This window comes from Lynx rufus, unplaced genomic scaffold (genome assembly GCF_022079265.1).
Source record: "Lynx rufus isolate CCGP_SWC_20201006 ecotype Redwood Valley unplaced genomic scaffold, mLynRuf1.p SCAF_5, whole genome shotgun sequence".
In the NCBI taxonomy this organism is placed as follows: Eukaryota; Metazoa; Chordata; class Mammalia; order Carnivora; family Felidae; genus Lynx; species Lynx rufus.
Window position 1 is genome coordinate 88,114,625 of NW_025814867.1, and position 20,381 is coordinate 88,135,005.

Consider the following 20,381-nt stretch of genomic DNA (forward strand, 5'->3'; position numbering starts at 1 on the left):
AAATGCCCGTTAACTTTGACTTAAATATTTATAGATTATTTTTCTGTGGTTAGAAAATGGTCAAAGGTTTTTTTTTTGTTATATTGTATAAAATGATGGATTTTAGCCTATAATCTCTCTTATTTTGTGTCTTTTACCATTGCTGGCACTAGTCAGAAAGACCCATTTGTTCCTCTTAGAATGTTTTGAACTAAGTAGCAACTTAAAAATTGTCATGGGGTGTAGTTTATAAGCTCAGCTTTATAGATGCAAAATTGTAGTTGTACAAAGATATTTCTGAAGGGGTTTCTGAATGTAGAATATGCCTAGAAGAGAAGTAAACTTTGTTTTTGAATTAGAGGTGAAGCAGTTTTTGTTTAGATAAAACTATGCTTGTGAAGGATGAGAGAGAATAGGAAACTTCTTAAGAATGGCCAGTGGAAATTATTTAATTCCATATTGGTCATGGGTTTCTTTGTCTCTGGCTTTGTCTAACCATTTGATCTTGAAGCTGATTGATACTTGTGTTTCCAATCCTGATACTGCTAAGTTGTAATTTCTCACTGACCCTACATAGGTTAGAAAAATTAATATCCGAGTTAATGTAACTGGCATTCTCCAGACAGCAAAGAGTTTACTGAAAATGCTTTGGGTGAGAAGTAAGTTGTAAAACCGAGTTTTTCTTTTTTATCTGTTTAAGAATAAGTTCTTTTCAGTACTTTTTTTCTGCCTACAAGTGAGGCTTATAGGTAGAATGGGTTCTGGTACAAGGCAGGGTATTGTTGATTTGGGAGAATATTTTGAGTTGGAAATTATTTTTCTTTATAGAAAAGAATGATGTTTATTAAAAAAAAATTTTTTTCGTGTTTATTTTTTATGAGAAAGAGAGACAGAGTGTGAGCAGGGGAGGGGCAGAGAGGGAGGCACAGAATGTGAAGCAGGCTGAGCTGTCAGCACAGAGGCCAATGTGGGGCTTGGACCCATGAACCACGAGATCATGACTTGAGTCAAAGTCGGATACTCAACCAGCTGAGCCACCCAGGTGTCCCGAAAAAAGAATGATGTTTAATTCCTAAGCTTGCCCACTATAGTCTGTTTTGACTTTTATGGTTGGAAGTTCTACATTGTTCAATAAAAGTTGGTGGAGAATAATATTACAACAAACTCAATAAATATACAGAAAATCAGTGTCTTTAAGTGAGAAATACTTCTTTCATGCTTGAATGCAGATTTAATTAAAAGCCATAAAGTGGCAGGTGAATATTCATGTACATTCTGAAAGGGAACTAGGTGTTTTCAAAACTTTTAGATGATTATGGCAGAAGTCTTCCAAAAAGTTACAGCTGTTTTTTCTTTGATACAGGTATGTCTTTAGAACTGCTCCTATATTTATTTGTCAGCCATATTTAGGATTATTTTGTTTGATTTTCAAGTGAAGGTGGGGAGGTAAAAGAGGAAGTTTCCTGAAGTAATTTGGAAAAGGTTTGAAGGAAGAATGGAAGGATGAAGAGGGTATATATGTAAACCTATGGAAAAAAAAAAAAAAAAGAATGACAGGAGATATTAACTAAGGTGTGAATAATAGATGGAAATGGGAAAATAACAAATGTAGGAAGTGTCCATTCTTTCCAAAGGAGAAAAAGGGATTTAGTGTCACAAAGTTCTTCCATGATAGCCATGAGGTAGGAGAAGCCAACTGAGGAAACTTGGATTGCTGTAGCAACCCAAGCAGTGGTGATAGTGTGGCCTCTAAGGTGAGTGAGAAGAGGAGGTCATTGAGTTCTTAACGTGTTCAGAGCCTTTCAAGTTGGGAGGTTAGTATGGTGTGGCAAAAAGCGCACTAAACCAGCTAAGCCTGTTTTGAAATCCCAGTTTACCTCCAGCTGTGTGACTTAGAGTAAACCCAGTGTCTTTATCTGTTAGATGGGGATATACTGTTAGTGTCTTGAGTGTTCCTTAGTATAAATGTTAGGTGATTTAATATATGTAAATGTGCCCAGCACAGTGTCTTACATCTAGTAGATCCTAAACACATTAGTTGTCCTTCCTCTGCAAGTTATGAACTTTATCATATAGACCCAAACCTATTAATAAATTTGGAAAGATATTTTCCTTATTAATGCATTAAAAAAACCAGTAGGCATTTGCATACTTGATTAAAAATGAGTAGTAATGGCCAGCTTGTCCATATGTTATGCTTCTGTTAACTTTGTCTTGTGAAAGCAAGCCCAGACAGTCCCTTCACCCTAGAAGTAATTATCGCAAATGCTTGTATTAAAAGTCCATGTGTTTAATTCCTTATTGAAAACCCTGACTCAAAGCTTATTTACTCTTATTTCATCTTATGAATCTATAAAGCTTTCTAATTGGTTGCACACAGTTGATTAGAAGCATTAAATTAGAAGGTGATGACAGGGAGAGTCAGCTGTCTCTTGTGGAAGATAGGAGAAAGTGATGGCTAATAATTTATGTTCTCTTTGACTAGAGCATTGCCATTAGGCTTCAATGACTAGGGGTTACCTAATTGGCCACAATTTGGATTACTTTTGTACAGCTGAACCAAACATTTTTCAATAGGAAAGGATGGCGAGGAGTGTGCGGGAGAGGGATAATTGAATGGAGCAGGAAACTGTATTGTGACCCCCTAAATATCCCTTTTGCTGTACCTGTCAACTTTTTTGACAGAGAGATGGAGATGAGGGAAGAATAAAACTTGGAAAGGGGAAAAGAATACAGTTTGAAGTAATCTGCTAAAGGAAGATTTAGGAGAAATTGGCCTGAGGTGGGCTGGCTCCTTTCTTTTTTCCTCTCTTTTGCTCTGTTCTAGTTTTTAATGATCTGTTTTGGGTGGCCATTTCACCTTTAGCTGAATTAGCCCTAGAACATTATTGTCCGTCTTGTTTTGGCTCTTAATAGCTCTGGTGTTTTATACCCTTTGTCAGCTGCCCACCATCCCTTACAAAATAATGTGTCATCACAAGGGACTCAGGGTGGCTGGTTGCTTATTGTTACTCTACCTAGCCCTTCTTTTTTTCCCCAGTTGGACAGAGGCTCCTGGGAACACAGAATAATTGTTTCTTTTTTTCTTCTAGAGCACTCTTTTATGTAAGCAACATGATTTAAAGGAAGCATCATTTCTTTCTTCCTCTTAGCTGTGTAATATCCCTAACAGCTGAATTTCCATTAATTGTGTAGATATTTGGGTCAAAAAGCAGTTGGCTTTTTGATGGTTTAGCGGGAAGAGACATTTATAACTATTGACATTTTAACATGGATTGATTAAATCAGTTTCCTTTCTTTATACTTGGCCGATCCTCCCTGGAAATACAGAAGTTAGAGAAGAGACCTTTTGAGCATGGGACCTTTTGTTGTATTTGGGTTGTTGAATGTGCAGTGAAGCACAAGAGAGCTTTGACTGAGACCATGCAGGAGTTAGAAGGGGGAAAGTTAAAGATGATAAGTGCATGTAAGAGAGCTTCAGGGACAGTAAAAAATGTACTTTCCTTATCATTTAAAAAAATTTTTTTTTAACATTTATTTATTATTGAGAGACAGAGCATGAGCATGGGAACGACAGAGAGAGGAGACACAGAATCTGAAGCAGGCTCCAGGCTCTGAGCTGTCAGCACGGAGCCCGATGCGGGGCTCGAACTCTCAAACCATGAGATCATGACCTGAGCTGAAGTCAGTCACTTAACTGACTGAGCCATCCAGGCGCACCCCCCCCCCACCTTTTTTTTTTTAAAGAGAGAGACAGCACGAGTAGGGGAGAGGGACAGAGAGAGAGAATCGCAAGTGGACTCCACACTGTCATCACAAAGCTTGGGATCCTGTCAGTACAGGACCGTGGGATCATGACCTGAGCTGAAACTAAGAGTCAGATGCTCAACCTCCTGAGCCACCCTGGGGCCCCTCCTTACCATTTTTCTTAGTGTAGTTTTGTCCTTTTTCTTGTACTATATGCAAGGTGAAATTAACTTTTTTGCTTGAGAGCCTTGTCTAATTTCCTGTCTGGCTTACTCTGCCCAGTTACTAGTTGAGATGTATGATACAAGCAGTGGCTCACTTTATTTGTGTATCTTCTCCTTGATTTTTTTCACTTAATGTATTGTGGAGAACTTTTTACCCAGCACATATAGCAGCCTCATTCCTTTTAATGATGGTGTGTATTCCATTGTAGGGTTGAATCATAATTTAAGAAATCTTATATCAGTGAATGCTTAGTTTCCAGTCTTTTTCCACTAAAGGTGTGCAGCAAACATCCTTGTACATGTATCTTTGGTTAATTTTGATGAATTACCTTATAGGATTGTGTATATTCCTAGCAGTGAGCTTGTCTGGGTCAAGGGTATATTGTAGCTGTAGCAACAATGATGACTTGCAATAAAGGTTAGCTTTGTGTATCAAAATTCCCTTTCAAGTTAGGGGCTTTCCACATTCTTTAAGAAAACAGTAAATAGACTAGAAGAATGTAATGATTTGGTAAGAACCTCCAAAGAAACGGCCAGAATAGGCAAATTTTAGTTAGCCTTGTAAGGCTTAAGTTTCATTTAGTTGTAGGATAGTTTATTTTCTAAGAAATGTGCTAAATAGAATATTAGAAGAGAATAGTTATTTGGTGATTTATTTAAAATCGTCCTGTAGATTTCAAGCTTGCTATTTAAAGATTTTGAAAAGTAAAAATCAGATTCTTGGTACTTTGTTTTATGTATTCTAGACTGATAATATCTTGTACCAGGGAAGATAGGATTAGCAAGTATGAATTAATGTTTTTGTGGTTTTTTTTACTTTGCTGTTTACAAGGTCTTTTTTTTTGGAGCTGTTCATTTAAGTACAGGTTTCTCCCTAAGTGATAACCTTAGTAAGTGAAAGTGCATTTAAATTTCAGTAGTACATTTGAATTTAACTGATCATTTATTTTACCTTTGAAAGCTATGATCAAGGCAGTAGCTAGTACCTACCTGATTGATTTGGGAAAAAGGTGACTAAACTGAGACAAATAGTTAAATGCATTTACTACTTTTGGACTTGTCCCTTTGCAGAGGGCATGTATGTTATTTTTACACAGTCTGATAGTAGAAATCAGTTTTGAAAAACAAACTTTGCACCAGTGCTTTCATGTTTTTTGAGATGAAGTTTCTTTAGCTTTCATGTTCATTATGTTGGTTCTTGGAGTAACACAGTGGAATTTGAATTTACAGCAACCAAAGTTAGAAGGGCAGATTTAATATTGCCTATCTTTTCTACAATAATGGAGGAAATAATATAATTATTTGGTAGTGTCTAGGTCTCATGACCTGTTAAATTTAATCATGTGTTGTTTAAGAATATATTAGTGGGGCACCTGTGTGGCTCAGTTGGTTAAGTATGTGACTCACTCAGGTCATGATCTTGTGGTTCGTGGGTTCAAGCCCTGCATCACGCTTTGTGCTGACAGCTCGGAGCCTGGAGCCTGCTTCAGCTTCTGTCTCCCTCTTTCTCTGCTCTTTTCCCACTGGTGCTTTGTCCCTGTCTCACTAAAATAAATAAATGTTAAAAAAAAAAAAAGTATTAGTAAGGAAAGTATCACCTTTATTTCATTTTAACAAATTTAAAAGCATGTATAAAAAGTAAAATTTTATTATAGTAAGTTTTCAAATTAGAGATAAATGTAAATATGGAAAAAACTTCTGGTAATTTCACCACCAGTGGTAATGTTAATGGTGTTAACATTTTACATAAACTTCTGTATCTTTAAATGCACACATACATTTCCTTTAATACTGGGATATTCCCCCACATTTTCAAATACTTTTCAAGAATAATTTCATTACTGTTTTGTAGTGTCAGCAGATTTTTACTTTTTATTGAAGTGTAGTAACTGACAAAAACATGCATATTTTGCAGATGTACAACTTGAAATTTTACAAAGTGAGCATATCTGTCCAACCAGCATTCAACTCAAGAAAAAAATATTGCTAGCTCCCATACACTCCCCATTGCCTGCCTGTTGTTATCAGCAGCAACCCCCCCCCACCCCCAAGGGCCATTATTCTGATTCTATTTTTGAGAAAAACTGTGAGATATAATTTACATATGATAAAATCCACCCATTTTAAGTGTTCAATTCAGGGATTTTTAGTAAATGTACTGAGTTGTATAGCTGTCACTATAGTTTTAAGACATATGTATGAATATATTTTAACCAGTTTTGTTTGTTGAATAGTGTATTTCCATTTTTTTGCTAATGTAAATTACTGTAGTGATTTTTCACGTATATATTTTGTTTCATTGGGATAGGTTTCTATAAATATAATTACCAGTTCAAAGAATATGTGTGTTTTTATGGCTTTTGATAGAAAGTACCAAATTGCCTTTGAAAGTAATTGAGCTAATTTATTCTACTGTTCATAATGAGTGTCTTTTTTTTTTTTTAAACCTACCGCAACATTGGACGTATATTTAAAAAAAAAATTTTTTTTAACATTTATTTTTGAGACAGAGAGAGATAGAGCGTGAACGGGGGAGGGTCAGAGAGAGAGGGAGACACAGAATCTGAAACAGGCTCCAGGCTCTGAGCAGTCAGCACAGAGCCCGACGCGGGGCTCGAACTCACATACCGCGAGATCGTGACCTGAGCCGAAGTCGGACGCCTAACCGACTGAGCCACCCAGGCGCCCCAAGACGTATATTTTTTTAAAGAGTCACTACCAGTTTGGTGGATGAAATATGGTAGTTCTGTTTTAATTTTCATTTCTTTGATTACTACTGTAAGTGACTATTATTTTGTATATTTAGTGACTGTTTTCTAAGTTTTCTTTATGATTTGCCTGATAGTGGTTTGTCACTTTATTTCTTTATACACCTTTAAAATTTTTTTGACATTTTAATATATTAAAGAACATGACTCCTTTGTTACAGATACTTCCCCCCAATTTCCTTTATGTCATACTCATTTTTCATAATGAAATAGATTACGATTTTTTGCCTTAATGTCAAAAATGAGAAGTTGCATTTTATTCCACCAGCCTTTGGAAACTTATCTTGATATTTTTAAAATTGGAGACAATACGAATTACATGAATAAAGTTTTTCTATTAAAGTGTGTACCTTTCATAATTGAAATTTAAAAAGGATCAAGTAGACATATAAAACTAATTTATTATGCTTTGTTGCCAAACTTGGTCTTTCTAGGCAGTTATACTTAAGCATGAACATTGACGACAAACTGGAAGGATTATTTCTTAAATGTGGCGGCATAGACGAAATGCAGTCTTCCAGGGCAATGGTTGTAATGGGTGGAGTGTCTGGCCAGTCTACCGTGTCTGGGGAACTGCAGGAGTCGGTACTTCAAGATCGGAGTATGCCTCACCAGGAGATCCTTGCTGCAGATGAAGTGTTACAAGAAAGCGAAATGAGACAACAGGATATGATATCACATGATGAACTCATGGTCCATGAGGAGACAGTGAAAAATGATGAAGAGCAGATGGAAACACATGAAAGACTTCCTCAAGGACTACAGTATGCACTTAATGTCCCTGTAAGTAATTCCTTTTTAAAATTAATGTAACTTACAGTTAGAAACATAATTAATTTTGTGTTAAGTAATGCTTCAAGTCATTGAAGAAATTTCAGAAAATGTTTAAAGTCTTAATAGTTAACTGGGTGTTATTAAATGGATACACTAAATGTTGACAGAAATCACATTTGAAAAAGGCAAAATCAAGTTTTTGTATTGTATACATTTAGTAACTTATCTTTTCCAGGATTACTGTGTATTAAATTTTAAGTGCTTAAATTTTAAAGATTTTGTTTCAACTTCTTGGTTTCCTTAAAGAGTAGAAAGATTGAATCTTGAGTATAACTAGAAAAAGATCATACACCTGAAGGTTTTTCCTTCGGGTTCTGTAACTTGGCAATTCCTGGTGTCTGTATTTTTTTCATTACCTTTTTCAAAAGCATATCGACCTTTAGTTTTTCCTGTTTATCCTAAATGTCATTGTTTCTCACCTAAAATATTCTTTTGTAGGCACTCATAACTTTTTTGCCTTCTTGTTTTTCTTTTTACCTGATGACTGACCAACAAAACCATAACCATAATGTAATCCTCTTCTATCCTTTCTGTGATATTAGACTTGGATTTCTTTCAGTATATCTAATACACTGTACTTTTTGTTTTGCTTCAGAACCTTCATGCATCCTGCTTGTAATATTCCCTTTAGCCATACCCCCTTCCTGTTTTTTAATCTAGTTAGTGGTTCATCATTATCAGCCTGCCACTTCTGTTTAGTCCAGGTTGAGTCTCTGCAATAGGGACTTGTGGTTACTTGTTCAGTGTCTGTCTAATAGATTGTAGGCTCTATGAGAGCATGAATTTTGTCTTATTTTCCATCGTATCCCAGGTATTGGCACATAGTGTAAATGAATGAATAATAGTTATAGTTGTATTCTAATACATGTGCCCACCAACTTTTCTAGCCCTTTGCAATAGCCTTACTTTTTTTTAGTCTTTTCATGTGATGGCTTACATTGATAGATTTTTGAATGCTGAACCACCCTTATATACCTCTAATATATCCCACTTGGTTGTTGTGTATAATTCTTGTTATACATTGTTGGATTCAATTTGCTAATATGTTGTTGAGGATTTTTTGTATCTGTTTGTGAGTTATATTGGGCTAGTTTTTTTGTAATATCTTTGTTTCTGATTTTGATATTAGGGTAATCCTGGCCTTAGAGAATGAGCTAGGATTATTCCCTCTGCTTCTAACTTCTGAAAGAGATTGTAGAGAATTGGTATAATTTCTTTCATAAATGTAGGATAAACTCAGTTGAGTACATAAAGCCTGGTAATTTTGGGAAGGTTGTTTGTTTGTTTGTTTTTAAAGGTTATTAATTACTCAGTTTCTTTAATAGATGGAGGACCTGTTCAGATTATTTATTTTCTCTTGTGTTAGTTTTTACAGATTGTGCCTTTCAAGGAATTGGCCCATTTCATCTAGATTTTGAAATTTGTGGGCATAGAGTTGCTCACAGTATTCCTTTGTTATCCTTTTAATATCCATTGTTGTTCAGCAGGTCTCTAGAGCTGTTTTTTCTTGCAAAACTGAATCTCATACCTATTGGACAATTCCTTGTTTTCTGCTAGACCCTAGTAGAGTCTTACCAAGTTTATTGATATTTTAGAAGAGTTAGTTTTTTATTTTCTCTGTTGATTTCTAGTTTTCAATTTCACTGATTTCTGCTCTAATTTTTGTGATTTCTTCTGTTATTTTGGGTTTGATTTGGTCTTGTTTAGTTTTCTAAGTTGGAAGGTTAGATGATTGATTTTTAGATCTTCTTTTCTAATATATGCATTCAGTGATAGGAGTTTCCCTCTAAGCACTGCTTTCACTGCATCCCACAAATTTTGATGAATTGTTTTATTTTTCTTTAGTTCAATATATCTTTTAATTTCTCCTCAGATACCTTCTTTGATCCACATATCATTTAGAAGTGTGTTGTTTAATCTCTAAGTATTTGGGGATTTTCCAGCTATTTTTCTGTTATTAATTTTCAGTTTAAGTCCTTGGTGGTCTGAGAGCATATATTGTATAATTTCTGTTCTTTTAAATTTGTGAAGGAGTGTTTTATGAAAGTGGTCTGTAAGTGCTCCATGTGAGCTTCATACTTTAATTACTTTAGTTGCCCAGATCCACTGTGATTTTTTTTTTCCTGTTACTTCTGTACATGTTGTGTATATACCTGTAACATTCTTTGATTGGCAGTCTACTGGCTTTTATTTCTTAGCTTAAAAGGTTTCTCTTTGTTTGCTTTTCATTTTGATAATTGACTTTTTTTTCTTGCAAGTTTTCAATACCTCGGCTATGGTAGGCAGTCAAATATATTTTGAGTGAAAAAAAAATTTTTTTTTTAATTGAGGAAAACTTTAAAGTGAATGCTCTCAGCTCCTAATTTTAATTTTTTTTTTAACGTTTATTTATTTTTGAGACAGAGAGAGAGAGACAGAGCATGAATGGGGGAGGGGCAGAGAGAGAGGGAGACACAGAATTGGAAGCAGGCTCCAGGCTCTGGGCCATCAGCCCAGAGCCCGACGCGGGGCTCGAACTCAGGGACCGCGAGATCGTGACCTGAGCTGAAGTCGGACGCTTAACCGACTGAGCCACCCAGGCGCCCCTCTCAGCTCCTAATTTTAAAGTTCAAAGTTTGGACAACTGCATAGACTTGTATAAGCTACAGTCCAGACAGAATATTTCTGTCATCTTAGAGGGTTTCTTTGTGTTTCTTCCTAATCAGTCCTCTTGAGAACTTTATGCAAATGGCATCATATATAACTTATGTCTGGCTTCTTTTGCTCAGCATAATGTTTTTGGTTTATCCATGTTGGTTGAGTGGATCAGTAAGTAGTTCATTTCTTTTTATTGTTGATTAATACTCTATTATTAATACTCTGTTGCCTTATTATCCTAAAGTTTGGTTATTCATTTCCCCTGTTATGGTTGGTTGTATTATCTCTGTTTTTCAACCTTTATGGATAAAACTGCTATGAACATTTTTGTATGAATCTTTTTTTCATTTTTTGAGGGGGGGGTGTCTTTCTAGAAGTTAAGCTGTTTCTCTTGTGTTTTCATTTTGTTTGATCCAGTGTCTATATCTTTGCATCAGTATTACACTGTCTTGATTGTTGAATCTTGTATAGTAAATCTTGAAATCAGGTAGTGTAGTCTCCCAGTTTTGTTATTCTTCTTGCAAGACTGTTTTGACCATTCTAGGTTGTTTGTATTTTTGTATAAAATGTAGAATCAACCTTTCAGTTTCTATAAAAAGAACCAGCTGGGTTTTTATTGGGATTATATTGATTCTATATGTTGACTTGATCAGCATCTAAACAATAGTGGTTTCTAGTCCGTGAACATGGCATATCACTTTGTTTAGGTTTTAATTTATCTTAGCATTGTTATGTAGTTTTAAGTGTAGAGTTATTGGAAATATTTACCCCTAAATATTTCATGTTTTGAATGCAATTGTAAATGGTATTTTTAAAAATTTCAATGTTTAATTGTTCATGACCAGTATATAGAAATGTGGTTGATTTTGTTTTTTCTTTTTCAAAAAAAATTTTTAACATTTATTTATTTTTCAAAGAGCCAGAGTGTGAGCGGGGGTGGGGCAGAGAGAGAGAGAGACACAGAATCTGAAGCAGGCTCCAGGCCTTGAGCTGTTAGCACAGAACCCCATGCAGGGCTCAAGCCCACAAACTGTGAGATCATAACCTGAGCCAAAGTCAGAGGCTTAACTGACTTAGCCACCCAGGCGCCCCAAATGCGGTTGATTCTTTTTACTTTGGCTGTGTATTTTGTGACTGTTACAGGTACGTAAAGGTTCAGAGTCAGAGTCAGACGTTAAACTGACTGAGCTACCCAGCCACCCCTGCTGAGATTATATTTTCATATAAATGAATGTGTAACTTAAATGCTTTTTCTGCATTTATTAGGTGATAATGATTTTTTTTCTTCTTACTATCTTCATATGGTGAATTGCATTGATTGATTTTCAAGTGTTAAACCAACCTTGTATTCCTAGGATAAGCTACACTTGGTCATGATGTGTCATCCTTTTTATACATTTCGGGATTCAGTTTACTAACCTTTTAAAGTAATTAAAAAAAATTTTTTTTTAGCTTTTTATTCATTTTTGAGTGACAGAGCACAATCCGGGGAGGGTCAGAGAGAGAGGGAGTCACAGATTCTGAAGCAGGGTCAGGCTCTGAGCTGTCAGTGCAGAGCCTGATGTGGGCCTCGAACTCACGAACCGCAAAATCATGACCTTACCCAAAGTCAGATGCTTAACCAACTGAGCCACCCAGGTGGTTTTAAATTGTTTTTAAAACAATTTTTAAGTGTACATTTATGAGGAATATTAGTTTCCTTGCAATATCTTTGTTTTAGGTATACTGGCTTCATAAATGGGTTAGGAAGTATTTCCTCTTGTATTTTTTGAAAGAGTTTAAGATTTGTTCATTTCTACTCTATGTCTTTTTGAAAGGCTTCACCACTGAAGCTAATCTGGGACTGAGTTTTCTTTGTGAGAAGTTTTAAATTTCGTGTTCAAATTTTAAAACATATATAAGGCTTCTCCAGATTAAAAATTTTTTTTCTTAAATCCGTTTTGATAAGTTGTATTTTTTAAGGAATTCGTCCATTTCTTGTTTAATTGAACAAAATTTTTCATAATTTTTAAAATTCTTTTATTGTCTTATCTATTATAATTTTTTTCTTTCTCATTCCTGGTAGTGATAGTTTGTCCTTTTCTTGATTAGTCTGGGTAGAGATTTATCAATTTTATTGGTCTCTTGAGAGAATCAGGTTTTGGTTTTATAGATTGTTACCTTTGTGAATTTCATTTTTAACTCATTTTTATTATTTCCTTATTTCCTTCATTCTGCTTACTTTGTTCTTTGCTCTTTTCTTAGCTTTTTGTTTTTAAATTTTTTAATTTATTTTTGAGAGAAAGAGATAGTGTGTGAGTGGTGGAGGAGCAGAGAGAAAGAGGGAGACACAGAATCCAAAACAGGCTCCATGCTCTGAGCTGTCAACACAGAGCCTGACGCAGGGCTCAAACTCTCAAACTGTGAGATCATAACCTGAGCCAAAGTCGGATGCTTACCTGATGGAGCCACCCAGATGCCCCTTTTCTTAGCTTTTACAATGGGAGCCTAGATGACCGTTTTAGACCTTTCTTCATTTTTCACATAAGCATTTGAGCTATAAACTTCTCGTCCTTTGTGATTTCATTTTGATTCATGAATTAGAAGTGTTTTGCTTAACTTCTAATGTTTCAAAGTTTTCCAGGTATTTTTTTGTCATTGATCGTTACTATGGTCAGAGAATGTGCAGTGGATAATTTCAATCCTTTTAAATTCATTGAGAGACTCTTTTAGCATTCAATATATGATTAGTCAGTGAATGGTCTATACTCACTTGAAAAGAATGTATTTTGGAAGTTATTGGGTGGGTTATTTTGTAAATGTCAGGTCAAGTTGGACTAGTTTTGGTCTTTGACACTTTAAAAAAATTTTTTTTAATTTTAGTTTAGTTCACATACAGTATTACATTAGTTTCGGTTGTACAATATAGTGATTAAACAATTCTGCATATCACCTAGTACTCATAACGACTCTCCTTAATCCCCATCATTTATTTAACCCATTCTTCTACTGCCCCTCCCTTCTGGTAACCATTTATAATTAAGAGTTTGTTTCTTGATTTGTGTGTGTCTCCGTCTTTAGTTCCCCTTTGTTTTGTTTCTTAAATTCCATATGAGTGAAAACATACGGTGTTTTTCTTTTTCTGACTGGCGTGTTTCATTTAGCATAATACTTTCTAGCTCCATCCGTGATGTTACAAATGGCAACCTTTCATTCTTTTTTATGGCTGAATAATATTCTGCTGTATATGTATATACCACATCTTTCTTTATTCATCAATTGATGGACACTTTCCATATCTTGGTTATTGTAAATAATGCTGCTGTAAACATGGGGGGGTGGCATGTATTCCTTTGAGTTAGTGTTTTTTAATTCTTTGGGTAAATCCCCAGTAGTGTGATTGTTGGGTCATAGGTTAGTTCTATTTTTAACTTTTTGAGGAATCTCCATACTATTTTCCATGGTGGTTGCACTAGTTTGCATTCCCACCAAGAGTGCATGAGTGTTCCTTTTTCTCTACATCCTTGCCAATATCTGTTTCTTGTATTGTTGATTTTAGCCATTGTGACAGGTGTGAGGTAGTATCTCATTGTAGTTTTGATTTGCACTTCCTGATGATAAATGATGATGAACATCTTTTCCTGTGTCTGTTGACCACCTGTTATGTCTTCTTTGGAGAAATGTCTGTTCATGTCTTCTGCACATTTTTAAATTGGATTATTTATTTTTGGGGTATTGAGCTTTTAAATTCTTTATATATTTTGGATTGGTCTTTGACACATATTCTTTACTGTTCTACTTGTCTTCCAATAGTTAATTTGAAAAAATTATATATTGCATTATTTGACGTGTCTCTTTAGTTTTCTTTTGTCTTGGTTCTTCACTTTGTTTTTGTTTATTTATTTATTTTGAGAGAGAGAGAGAGAGAGAGAGAGAGGATAGGGGCAGAGAGAGAGAGAGGGAGAGAGAGAATCCCAGGCAGGATCCATGCTCAGTGCAGAGACCAACATAGGGCTCATTCTCATGACCATGCGATCATGACCTGAGCTGAAGCCAAGAGTCAGACAGTCAACTGACTGAGCCACCCAGGCACCTCTAGTTTCTCACTTTAAAATTTTGTGATCATAATACTTGAAAATTACCTTATATTTTGTAGAATGTTTCTCGGTTTGGATTTATCTGGTTTTTACTCTAATGGTACTTAAGGTACTAACTTTGGGAGGGATATTGCAAAAAGTGATGCTGCGTCTTCTCCCTCATTGCACTCTAACAGGAGGCACGTGATTTTTATTTGCCCCATTCTGATAGTTCACTTTGATAAGTTGATTAAGGTGATGTCTGGCAGGTTTTGTCACTGTAATGTTAATCTCATTCCTCATTACATCTTTTAATTTATTCATTTATTTATTTGTATCAGCATGGGCTTAGGAATTTTATTAACTGGGTTAAAATCTATTACTATGATTATTTTAATGCTTGGTTGAAGATTTGGCCAATTGGAGCCTCTTTAAGCTGACTTCTGTGTTCATTTTATATATCCCATCAATCTTTTTAACACATCCTTGCTTTCTGCCCCAAGATGTCTTGTATTTTCTTGTATTTTTCCTGCCTCACCCCTGGAGTCAGCCATTTCTCTAAGGAGCCCTAGTTCATTTCAGTGGAAAATGACATTTAAAAGGCAAGATCTGGGTGCCTAATGTGTTGCTCATTGTTCTTGGGGTTTGGCTGCTTCCAGGGCTCTCAGTGGACAGAGCTAGGGAATGTATGTATATACATAATTACATACATTTATATACCCACTTCCATCTATAACTGTCTCTATATCTGCCTGTCAGTATTATAAAACTGAGTTCACACTAATCCCTCTGATTATGGTCCATTACCGCAGAGTATATTTCAGTTTTCTCCCTTCTGTACTTTATTACTTTTATTTTATTTTATTTTATTTATTTTGTAATCTCTGTACCGAACTTGGAGCTCAAACTCATGACCCTGAGATTGACTTGCATGCTCGTCCACTGACCCAACCAGGCACCCTTCCCTTCTGTATTTTATAACTCCCTTCTTAGACAGTGAGAAACCTGGCTTCCATTATCATTAATATATTTACTTACTTGATTAGATCTCCCCTACCCCCCATGTGTAAAACCATTTGTCACCCCATCTTCCTGTGCAGATGCCCTCTTCCCTCTACCCAGGCTCCTATACTCCATTGCAGTTCATACCGTCCCCTGCATGTGCTTTGACAACTTGTCCTGGGCCTCATCACCACATGGAGCCCTCCTTGTACGTGGTTCTGGTCCACACTCATACTTTGATACCTTCCGCACCCACTTAGCTTCTGACACGTTGCTCCAGGCTGCTCTTCCTGTATAATACAGACCCTTCCTTTTGCTGCTTGGGTTCTGACAACTCACCCTGAGCTGTCTTATGTGAAGAACCTCCTCACCCTACGTACATTCTGACATCTTGATTTGTGCAGCAGATGACTGTTTATCTTGTCTGGGATCTCGTACCCTGTTATGCTACAACATATGGCTTTAGGAGTGAATGATTCATGGAAAGCGGGTGAGTAGGGAGGGGCAGGAAGGGGAAGGGACAAGATTTATTCTTTTACTTTTGTTGAAACTTAATTTTGAAATTATACAGAGTCATAGGAAGTTACAAAATTAGTACAGAGAGGTCCTGTGTAGCATTCACCCAGTTTCCTCTAGTGGTTAAATTCTACATAATTATAGTACAGTCTCAAAATCAGGCAGTTGACAGTGCTATAATATGTCCAGTGTTGTATACTTTATCACACACGTAGATAATGTGTAACCACCATCGAAATCAAGATAACAGAATGAATCTATCATGAGGAGACCTCCCTGGTGCGACCCCTAGTCACACCTCTTCTTCCAACACCATCATTCCTAACCCCTGGCTATCCTACCCCTAATTTATTTTCTACCTCTATGTCGTTGTCATTTTATGTGTTATATTAGTGGACTCCTACAGTATGTGACCTTTTGAGATTGACTTTTTTTCAATTAACAGAATGCCTTTGAGAGCCATGTGAGTAGTTGTGTGTATCAATAATTTGTTCCTTTTTATTATAGAATAGTATTTCATGGTGTTGATGTACCACGGTTTAACCATTTACTGAAGAACATTGTAGCTTTTTCCACATTGTGGCTACAACAAATAAAGCTGCTATGAACACTCATGCATAGGTTTTTGTGTGAACATAGATGTACATATCTCCAGGGTAAATACCTTATTATATCCCCACCACCAGGTATAGTCCCTCCTAACATTTTGGTATATGTACTCCTATGCTTTTTTCATATGCATACCAGGCATGGAATGATGTTGCTTATTTATCTACTGTTTTCATTTACCAGCATATTTTGAACTTTTTGTAACTTCTTATTCTTCTGATACTTCTTAAATGTCTGTTACATATTCCATATGTATGGATAATTTGTAGTTGAGTCCTGTTACTCCTACGAGGTAATGATAAATTTGAGTCCATGCTGGGAATGAATCAATGAAAAGTTGTCTCATACTATATACACCAAAGGCAGAATTTAGGATTTGTGTAACATTGCTTTATAGTAGAACACAACAGACATGAGAAATCATATTCCTTCTTTTTATTTATGCATTCCTGCTAATATGGCATGTGGTGAAGGGCAAATCTTGGGATCATGAATATACATTTTTGAATTAAAGAGAGGACAGTGATCTAGAACAGTATGACTCAGGTCCCCAAAAGTGTGAAAACTTAAGTTACCAGGCCTTGCATCCTTTTTAGATTGTGTTAATAAAGACTTTTAAAAATACATATTGAGCATATTAATGATTCTCTTTTATTTGTTCGTTTGGAAGACATAAAAAAACTTTATTTCATATTAACTTTTTATTTATTTTTTTGTTAATTCAAAACAAAAGTTGAGTTTTGAGTTCTTTTAGATTGTTAATAATGGTTCAGGTTCTGTAGCCTATGTAAACTCTCAAGTGTTTTGTGACAGTTGAATAAAAGTTCTTCATTTGTGATAACTGCTAATTTTCAGAATTTATCTTAACCTTACTATTCTGTATCAGTCACCCACCCTCAGTGGCCCTACATTTTCAGCTCCAGTCTACAGGCGAACTTTTGAATGTCTACCAGTTTATTCATTTAGAGAACTTTGTTTTCTAATTTATTAGAAACTTGAATTAAGGGGCACCTGGGTGGCTCATTTGGTTAAGCATCTGACTTTGGCTCAGGTTATGATCTCATAGTCTGTGAGTCCAAGCCCCACATCAGGCTCTGTACTGACTGCTCAGAGCCTGGAGCCTGCTTCAAATTCTGTGTCTCCTCTCTCTCTGCACTTCCCCCACTCACACTTTGTCTTTCTCTCTCTCTCAAAAATAAACATTAAAAAAATTAAAAAAAAAAGAAACGAATTAAATTAAAATTAAGTAAAATTAGTTTTTCATTTCATTGGTCTCATTAGCCACATTTCAGGTGGTTAAGTGGCTTCTGTTTTGGACAGCAAAGATAAAGAACATTTCCATCATTGCAAAAAGTTTTATTGGATACACTGAGTCAGAAAGCTTCTTCACTCAGAAACTAAATTTATTTTAGGAATGTGAAGAAAAGTATTTGGTTTATTCTTTTAATTCTTATATTCAGCATTTGTGTGGCATTTTATTTTTGCCATGAGTTTTTGTGCTATAAAGCAGCATGAAGAAAATTGTAGGAATACTTGCATGCATTTTATATTTATGATTATTTTATTTGATGGCCTAAGGAACTCAAAATGTATTTGGCTATTGGTAAGACCTTTGTTTGATTTTTGAGTCTTTAAATTTTCTTAAATCCTGTTATTAACTTAAGGAGGATTATATAGATATATTCCCATATACCTCTTGCTCTAGTCAGTAAACACCTAACATACACTGATGCTAGTAATTTGAGTATATGTCTTGTAATGGGTAACTTTTTTATTAAAAAAGAAAAAAACCCCATTTTCCCCATTTCAGTGATTTTAAGATACTTTTTAGTTTTGCCACATATTTTGTACTCTAGTTCATTACAGAATTGGATTGCCTTTTGGTAACAAAAGATCTTTCACAGTCATCCTGGAAGGTGATAATTCTGTTTGCCTTTGTATTTATTTGCTTTTAAATAGTCATTGGATAGGATATGTTTCTTCTCTTTTTGGCTAGCTCCCAACTTGTTATCCCCATTACATTGTAAGCTTTTAAAAAAAATTTGTATATATATATAAATATAACAGAGTCAATTATTACTTGTAGCCAATTCTTATTACCATTACATTTCTTTGAAGTTCATGTGAGGGATTTAGAAATAGTTTTGTTAATGTTCATTGGCTGTTGAGGTCCTTGTCTTTGAGGTGAATGCACTGGCTGTTATTAGGGCTCTATGTTTTAAGAAGTGCTTTTATTTTTCCCATTCAAATACTTTTTACTTGAGCATACCCTTTGGAGATCATTTTTCAGAAATAGATTCATTAACTGAGCTTATTTTAAGGAGAAGAGATGATAAAATGTATCAACAAGGTTTTTTTTGTTTTTGTTTTTAAACAAGACTTTACTCACATGCTATATAGATTCTAGTGTGGTATTTGACAGGAATCAATATTTGAGCAGAATACATAGAGTTAAGTAATTTTGCTTCATAGTTTGCCCTGGTATGAGTCATATTAATTTCAACTCACTTGATAAGCTGATGAATCAAGGTATTTCTTCTAGGAGATTATTTCAGGAAGCTAACACAGAATGATCTGTTTTTCAGTATCCTCCTACACTCTTAAAGTTGTTTGATTTAATTTATTGTTTTTCCTTTATGTGGACATAAATTGTTAGTAGACTTCTTTCTAGATGACTTTAATAACATAGCTAGTCTCTTAACACTTTTAATATAGTTCTGTCTGATCTTTGATGTGTAATTGATCCGGAATTGTGGGACAATAGTACTGAATGAGCATTGTACTCTTAGGACAGTAGAACACAAATTGAAAATCATTATTGACAAGGCTAGCTATTATTGTCAGCCTAGCTAGATCAGTCTCAGATCATTTTTTTAAAATAATGGTATGATATTGTTTATTATAAAACGATTACATAGTAATTGTAAAGATTAAAATAGTTTAGAACAAAGTAAAAAGTTAAAGTTGTTTCCAGTACTTACTTACTTTACTTCCAAAGAGATAACTACTAATATTAATAGCATTTTGGAAATTTTTAATTTACAAACATGCAGAGTGTGTATATCTCTATATAATGTTTTTAAAATGTATTTCTTATGAAAATATCATATATTTTGGTTTACATAGATTATACTATTTGTATCATTTTGAAATTTGCTATATTCATTTAAAACACATCTTGTAGAGATTTTGTTATTGTATATAAAACTGGCATATTTTTTATTAAAAAAAATTTTTTTTAGTGTTTGTTTATTTAGAGAGGTAGAGTGCAAAAGGGGGAGGGGCAGAGAGAGAAGGAGACACCGAATCCAAAGCAGGCTCCAGGCTCTGAGCTGTCAGCGCAGAGCTGTGTGGGACTCAAACCCATGAACCGCAATATCATGACCTGAACCGAAGTCAGATGCTTTACCGACTGAGCCACCCAGGTGCCCCTGGCTTATTTATTTTAATGACTGATTAAATGGTGTGCTTTATTTAAGGCAATACTGATGGATATTTGTGTTGTTTCTAGATTTGTTTGAAGTAATCATGAAAGGATCATCCTTATATATGGGTATAGACATAGATGCCTATATATACAAGCATGTTCCTTGTATTTATCAATATGTACCTGCAGATTTGTAACACCCTTTCTCTAGTGGTATGTCTTTTTATTGAAATACAACATTTATACAGAAAACTTGTAAGGAATTTTCTCAAAACTGAACATACTTGTATAACACTGCCCCGATCTCTCAGAGGCTCTCTCCTTCTTAGTCACAACCTTTTTCTAATTCCTAAAGATAACCACTACCATAATACTTTTAGCATGGCCTACTGGTTTTACCTGATTTTGCACTGAATATAAATAGAATCATATACTCTCTAGTATCTGATTTCTATGGTTCAGATTGTGAGATATATCCATACATTATTGCATGTAATAGTGGTTAATTCTTATTTCTGTAGAAGCATCATTTGTACAAATATATCAAAATTTATTCATTCTAGTGTAATAGGCATTTAGATTG

General features: G+C 35.1%; 1 protein-coding gene across 3 annotated transcripts in view; it reads left to right on the plus strand.

Annotated features, from left to right (window-relative positions):
• ZNF148 (zinc finger protein 148) overlaps positions 1–20,381 on the plus strand; it is a 122,506-nt gene that overhangs the window by 47,967 nt on the left and 54,158 nt on the right. For all 3 annotated transcript variants that reach the window (XM_047099680.1, XM_047099681.1, XM_047099682.1), the window contains one exon: positions 7,153–7,501. In XM_047099680.1, the coding sequence (XP_046955636.1) occupies positions 7,169–7,501 (333 nt within the window). In that variant the 5' untranslated portion in view covers positions 7,153–7,168. The remainder of the gene's footprint in view (positions 1–7,152; positions 7,502–20,381) is intronic.